The sequence below is a fragment of the Chanos chanos genome, chromosome 3, assembly GCF_902362185.1.
Source record: "Chanos chanos chromosome 3, fChaCha1.1, whole genome shotgun sequence".
NCBI lineage: Eukaryota > Metazoa > Chordata > Actinopteri > Gonorynchiformes > Chanidae > Chanos > Chanos chanos.
Window position 1 is genome coordinate 51,288,476 of NC_044497.1, and position 7,276 is coordinate 51,295,751.

Genomic DNA, 7,276 nt, shown 5'->3' on the forward strand with positions numbered 1-7,276 from the left:
AAAACCTGGTGTCTGAAATTAGAACGAGCAGTCCATGAGTACTTAATTAAATAAAACATAAATAAAGCATAAATAACACAAACATAGTGCATCAATTATTTTGACCCCCAGTTTTTCATTCTATGTCATTTATTTGTTTGTTTATTTGTGTCATTTTGTAGTTGTACATAACACAACACTCTCATTTTCTCATACCCACAGATTACTCCTCCTCGACAAAATAACAACACACGTTACATTTTGTCCACTGGCAAATTCAATTCCACAGTTGTTATCATTATAAAATATATCCAGTTTATTTATGAATTCGTTATTTAAAGTATTTTTTTTCATCATGAGGGAAGTGATGATAAGGGAAGTTTTGATATTTATTAATGCATATACTCTCAAAAGAATTGAAGTGTTTCAGCAGACAGCAAAATCTCACAGATATTTAAAATTTGGTAACGTCTAAAATTACACCAAATCTCTGCATGCGTTTCCAATGTTAAAGATGTCCTATGCTTTTGACCACTCAGTGGTCATGGGCTCCAATGCAAGAGGAAGTGGTGTGAAAACTGACCATGTGCTTCTAAACATTCCTCTGCTTAACACGTCATATTTGCTGCATTGGTTTTAAGTCCTCAGACACCTGCAGGCAACAGGAGAAGAGAAAAAAAAGTGGCTTTTCAATAGGAGCTGCCTGTTATTTCTCAAACTGACAGCTTTTCTTGGCACAAAGAAGCTACAGGTGTTGAAGAATGTCACCATGAGACCCACCAGGTCCCTTTTTTTCTTGACGCAAATAAACACAGCCTCTTGAAAAACCACGCAGAAATTCATTTAAACAGACCGTATCGTTTCAAATAACATATTTCCACTGAGCTCTATTCTTCTGATGACGAGGCACTGACAAAGCCATGTTTCCAAACGCGTCCGCAGAAGAAGTCGGGCCTAAGTTGTCATAGTTCCTGATGTCTTTGATAAGGCCTCTGAGTAATACATTACTCTAAAGTAAGATATTCAGTAGACCTGTCTGTGCTACTGTCTAGCCACTTGTCCTTTGTGATGCCCTTGTAAAACCAGAGACTTACCGCAAACTCAGTGCCCGTGCATGCTCTAATATCCTCTACACGCAGTCCCTCCCAGATCTCTATGAGTGTCAGCCCCTTCCTCTTGTCCACATCAAACACAGCCTTTAAGGAACAATGGAAGGAAATAAAACAGTTTTTTTTTTTTAAATTCGGAGCATCCAGTGGGAACGTGAGGTAAAGTGACAAATTTTACAGTGGATTTGCCAAACCTTCTCAGTGATAATACGATCCACACACTGTTTCCCCGTCAATGGCAGAGTGCACTTTTCTAAGATTTTGGGCTTCCCTCCCTATGGTTGCAGGAGAAGACCGTTACAGCTTTGCTATGAAATGTAATATCTCTTCTAACTTCATTAAGGGGGCAACAGCGCTTCTGAGGAGACGCGGTACCTTAGCAGAATGTTCCATGGTGACCACCACTTTGGTGTCGGCACTGGAGACAAGGTCCATAGCCCCTCCCATGCCCTTCACCATTTTACCCTAGAGAGATACAGTGTAGGGAATCTCTGAACATCAACCAAATACTACAACAACATCCAATAAGTCAAAGTACACAATGAACACTGAAAGAGAAGCAAACACATACTGGGATCATCCAGTTAGCCAGGTCTCCATACTTAGAAACCTGCATAGCACCCAACATGGTTAAGTCAATGTGACCTCTTGACAGCGAGAGAAAGAGAGAGAGAGAGAGAGAGAGAGAGAAAGTTCTGTGTCAGTTACCACGTCATGGCACACTGCATAGAAAAATAATTCCTGCTATTTATTCAGCCCCCCTATAAGGGATCAGTCTGCAGTCTCTCTTCTGTAATTTCACTGTACTGGAAAGAAAGGAAAGATGTGGCCAGACATGCTTTAGCGTACGGGCCGACACCAAGCTCACCCTCTGATCATAGCGAAAGACTCGTCACTGGAGAAGTACGCGGCCCCAGGCAGAACAGTGACCGTCTCTTTACCTGTTCACAAAGGAGAAGGTGAGATACTGATTCAAAGGACAGGAATGCAATAACACCATACAGGTTGTGCTTTGACATACTACGCTTCTGCATCCGTGACTTTTTTTTTTTTCTTGGTAAAAAGCAAGTGGTACATTTCAGATACAATAGATGTTTGTGAATAAACACTAACTTGTTGAGCTATGCACGTCTGTCTCCTGAATCACAGTTCAGGGCGGGGTCACACAATACCTGCATTGATAAGATCTGGATCCACTTCACTTTCTTTTGGATAAGGGCCCTAAGCATAACAAAAGACAAGAGCAAGCATAATGAGATGCAAAGTAGATCCAAGAGGATTCACATTCTAATCCTGAGAAACAGTGTGTGGAACTCACCAATCCCAAAATGCCATTCTCACTCTGTAAGTGGACTGTGATATGTGGGCTGATGTAATTACTGGCCAGCATTGGGATTCCAATTCCAAGATTTGCTTTGGAGCAGAGCGGTCAAGGGAGTATCACATAAAACACTAAACAAAATAGGATCAGTAAAAAAAAAAAAGGGGGCCCACCCACCATAACACTTTGTTTAACTTAAGAAATGTTAACAAATCACTGATCCAACATATTTTTTTTTCTGTCACGTGAACGTTGTGGGTTTTAACGGTTATCGGGGCCAGAGCGCTGAAGGATACCATACATCCCGTCAGCAAACTCCAGGGCCGCTCGCCGAATGATCCGCTCCCGGGTCACGTCAGGCCCCTTTGTGTTTTGGGGCTGTTCCATATGGTCAGTTCGCACAATCCTTTTCTGCCAAGACAAACAGAGCAGTCACTACAAAAACAAAATTGAGGAGGGGGGCTATGATACTGTTATGAAACTGAGTCAGAGGAACTGCACAAATAAAAAATACTACATTGAATTCTCATTTATTAGGCAATATTGATCTTTTTGTTGAGGTTATTTATAAGAGGAGGCTGTTAGTCTGATCATATACCTTTGGGAAGAGACCAGAGTTTGAACGAGTCCCACTGAGGAAGTTCTTACCTCTATCCTCTTCTCATAGCTGGCCCCTTTGACGATCCGGTCCACATAGATACTGGGAACGTGGATGTCCTCCGCAGCAAAACTACCAACATCCACAATCTCCTCAACCTGGACGTCACACAAGCATATCCATACACGTATGCGTATAATCACGGCGTCTCTCTCGTAAAGAAAACGCGATGAGAAAAAGTCTTTACCGACATCTGACAGCGGACCTTACTAACCTCCACGACTGTAATCTTCCCTGCTTTGCACATGGGCTGATTGAAGTTTCGTGTTGTTTTCCTGAATTTTAGAAAGTTGTTACAAAATAAAGAAAAACAGATGAAAAAGGTAAGTACGTTTTCAAACAAAATCCTCTGTGCACTATGATCTTATGTAACAGCATATTAATAAAAACTGTTTGAATTGCATTGAGGTTCGTACGCGAATCTGCTAGTGAGTACTGCCCTCTGGTGGACAAGTAAAGCATGCAAAAACTAGACTTGAGATAAAGATGAGAAATTAAGCTATGTGTTGTACCACCAAGGGAAAAGGACAAAATACTATACCATAAAAACACACATAAACATACAACCTAAGATCAAAGCGAACGAGACAAAAGTAAATATCTCACAGTGACTCCTGAATATCTGTCATTGTTTTGACTGTGGAATATATGAACCTGTTTTTAAGACTCACTGTCAGCAGTGTAGAGCTGTCTCTCACTCAAGTTTACAAAACACATTTTATATGCTTTCTTGAGAATCGACTGTATTACTTCTGTGTTTTCAGTCAGCAGACCTTGATTAAACTCGGATTTTGAAATTCTCAAAACACGGAGCAGTTCAGGGACACCGCACCTGAAAACAAGGTTTCCAGCCTTGTCACACTTCCAGGCCTTGACTAAAGCAAAGTCACCTGTGATGGCTTTTTCCATAACATAGTGCCTGCCATTGAACTCCCGAACCTGTTCAGTACGTAAGCAAACAAGGACAAAACACATTTTCCCCTCAGAATGTTCCAGAGATAAGGGGAGGAGGAATTTAAACAGTGCTCTCAGTATTAAAAACATTTGTACTTTGTAAGACCATGAATCTCAGCCGTAGGCTGTTTGATTAACGATGTGGATCGCACACCTCTTTCCTCTGACTGGCAATGGCTACGGTGCCATCTTTATTGTACTTAATGGGGGTCCCGCCGTCCTGGATGAGTGTGCCGTAGCCTGTGGCAGTAAAGAAAGCGGGGATTCCGGCGCCACCTGCTCGTATCCTCTCTGCCAAAGTACCCTGGGTAAAGAAGGCACAGTGACTCATCAGATTTTGCCTTTTGATTCCATTTCTGCTGTTAAGTGCCCAGAACTAACAGTGAGTCAGAGATCTGTCATTGATGGTACAGAGTACAGAAAAATGAGTGAGGATCCGGTAAGGCAGTGATTCTCAACTCCGGACCCTGGGGGGCCCAGCGCCCCGCACGTCTTTGTTTTAACTCCTCGTTATCACAGTTAATTGAGCTAATCAAGGGCTTGATGCTTAATTGATCAGTGGAATCAGATGTGTCAGTCCTGAGTTAACATAAAGACGTGCAGGACAGTGGGCCCCCAGGGCTGGAGTTGAGAATCGCTGCGGTAAGGGATGGTAAGGGTAGGGGATTGTGGGTGTGGCCAAGGTGTGGTTTAGGGTTTATGTCCCCACCTGAGGTGTTAGCTCCACCTCCAGCTCTCCTGACAAGTACTGCCTCTCAAACTCCACATTCTCTCCCACATAAGACGATATCATGCGTTTAATCTGCTTGGTTTTCAGGAGCAATCCCAGGCCAAAGTTATCCACTCTAATAACAAATGAATTTGTTGAGAGCTTTATTTCACTAGAAACAAAAACACAGGTCAAAGTAACTAAGCAAAACAGATGACTCCGCATGAGCAACTGGGAAATCTAGGACATGTTACGTTTTTTAAAGAAATTTTTAACTCTTGCGGGTCTTACAGAAAGGAAAAAAAAAAACACAAGTAAAATACCCAGCATTGTTGCTGACGGCTGTAATGTTTTTCACTCCTGTTTCCAACAGGCTGTGGATTAGATTTTCCGGGATCCCACACAAACCAAAACCTGAAATTTAAGAGTAAACAGAGGAGCAATCATAACCGAAAGCGCCAGCGACAGAGCAAGAAAGGGAAACGGAAAAGCAATTATGGAAGAGTGAGGAAAGAACGGAAAGGAAACTGACATCCTGATAAGAAAAAAAAAACAAAATATAGCATTTGGATTGCTGAATGAAATTACACTCCAATCTGTTTTTCACTGTTTTTATTCTCAGAGGAGATCAGAGGCCCTGAATTGTTTCTCTGTTTCTCCTCATAATAATTTTTTAATATATCGGGAGTGTTGAGAGTGCGTGTTTGTGTCTGCGCGCGTGTGTGTTTTCATATGGGAGTGTTTGTCTCTAAATTGTTTAGAAGATATACATTTGACGTAAGTAAACTTTGCAAGTGAAATGTAAACTCTATGTTAACTGTTTAAAATTCTTTCCATACCTCCTACTAACAATGTAGAGCCATCTTGGATGTCTCTAACTGCTTCTGTAGGGTCAGAGAGGAACTGAGCTCCTCTGGATTGGGAAGTGGAGAAGAAACAGCCTCTACATGTCTGAGAATAAAGATGACCATGTGTATTGCAGATTGCATCCATTCACACAAAACAAATGGACCAATGACAATAAAAAGAATTTGCAGAAATGCAGACCCAATTTCCACTTCTCCACTACTTGTTCATGATTGCTGCCCTATCATTAAATTAATCCTGAAAACTGATCAAATCCAAAGACCTGGATGCAAGGTACACTATTAAATACACCCTGTCATAATACTAAAAAAAAAACAACCATGTCTGGGGATTTTCTTTTCTCCACTTTAAAATCATATTATTTATCGGTATTCAATGACATAGTGTAATTCAGATTTGTTTTCAAGAAGAATGGTGAGATATTAGGTTTTTATGCTGGGTAAAAGTCTGAAAACATCACGTGTCAATGGTCAAAATGAGTCCTCTGGCAAACATTCTGTTTAAACAGAAGATCAATAGTGACAATGAGTTGAGTGACTTTGACCACTCTAGCTGCTCTTTGAAAAATAAAGTTATTCTTATATATAAATTCCTCAAATATATATCCCTAGAAGGTCACCCATATTTTTCTTTTGGGGATTTTAATAAAGCAGTATAGCCTAATGTAAATATTCATATGCTTTTGTTGATTTAACAAGCATCCACTGCAGATAACACTTGTGTTGACAGCCTTGCTTTGTACATTATTGCAGTTTGTATTTACATGATTTCTTCAGAAATCACTGAAATTATTACCAGTACATGGTTTCTTCAAAAGCGGATTGCCAAAAGAATTAGTATACAAGGTACTATTCTTCCATAAATAAAGTAAAGATTTGTTAGCCCCCTGTATCTTTACACACTTTGAAGCAACCCTGCTGATTTCATGTCAACTGAAGATTAAACCAGAAGGAAAATAAGTCTATAACAGAAGAAAATTCTATCAAAAATAATCATTTTCCCAATTTTTAATTTCTCCATAGCTACATGAGTTAAAGCTTAAAAAGCAACAATGCTATTAATCTCCTGTTAAGCTAAAGTACTAGCTCCCCTGTGATAATGTGGAAAACTTTCCTTACCTTGCCATATTCAGTACATGTATTCCCATTTGGTCTCAGTCGTAAGGATGTGCCTTTGAGAAGTGCGGCTGACCTAAATAACACTCTGTGGAATAACATTTCAAGAGAGAAAGTGACTTTAAAGGCAGAAATAACCTGTCAACTTTCTACTTAAACCTGTAAGCCTCACTCTCAGAGGGGACAGAGTGCAGAAGGCTAAAGTCCCAGATGATTGAGGGATAGATGGTTCAAATAAATTTCTTAAGTAAAAGCGACCCATGTAAATTCAGTTACAGAGGCAAGCTTGAGCACGAAGTGAAACAGGTGATCAGCTGATTGGTTTACAGTTTGATAATGCTTTTATTACTTATTCTTACATTTTACTCTGTGACAAGTAGTTATACAAACTACCTTACACAACAGGGTACAATATTTCAGTATTAGTCCTTTTTTTTCCCTCAAAAGAATGTCTCCTAAGAAAAGAATAAACTTTTCTTTTACATTTGCATATCAACAAGTGCATTTTATCTTGGGCTAAATTATTGAGGCAGACAAGTGTTTCAGAATGGTTTCTTGGTACCA

General features: G+C 40.2%; 1 protein-coding gene across 2 annotated transcripts; it reads right to left on the reverse strand.

The window, feature by feature from the left end:
* Positions 1–118: 118 nt before the first annotated feature.
* LOC115806502 (succinyl-CoA:3-ketoacid coenzyme A transferase 1, mitochondrial) lies at positions 119–6,941 on the reverse strand. 2 transcript variants are annotated; one of them, XM_030767239.1, is made up of 17 exons: positions 6,716–6,941; positions 5,570–5,681; positions 5,054–5,144; positions 4,731–4,866; positions 4,176–4,325; positions 3,900–4,006; positions 3,282–3,342; positions 3,058–3,165; positions 2,706–2,820; positions 2,407–2,501; positions 2,261–2,309; positions 1,957–2,029; positions 1,660–1,735; positions 1,464–1,553; positions 1,283–1,363; positions 1,074–1,175; positions 119–631 (listed from the first exon to the last, which is right to left on the reverse strand). In XM_030767239.1, exons 1-17 carry the CDS (start codon positions 6,812–6,814, stop codon positions 596–598), a joined length of 1,581 nt encoding a protein of 526 aa, XP_030623099.1. In that variant the 5' UTR covers positions 6,815–6,941; the 3' UTR covers positions 119–595. The 2 variants fall into 2 exon arrangements, with proteins under 2 accessions (XP_030623099.1, XP_030623100.1); XM_030767240.1 differs by lacking the exon at positions 5,570–5,681 and having other exon boundaries at positions 6,716–6,790.
* Positions 6,942–7,276: the final 335 nt, after the last annotated feature.

What these genes read in the sequence shown, in the direction of transcription:
- LOC115806502 (XM_030767239.1), bottom strand. Translation starts at nt 6,814, where the DNA reads ATGTTATTCCACAGAGTGTTATTTAGGTCAGCCGCACTTCTCAAAGGC. An exon ending in TTGCCAGTCAGAGGAAAGAG is followed by an intron (nt 4,007 to 4,175) that starts GTGTGCGATCCA and finishes CGTACTGAACAG; the next exon opens with GTTCGGGAGTTCAATGGCAG. An exon ending in GTTTGCTGACGGGATGTATG is followed by an intron (nt 2,502 to 2,705) that starts GTATCCTTCAGC and finishes TCTGCTCCAAAG; the next exon opens with CAAATCTTGGAATTGGAATC.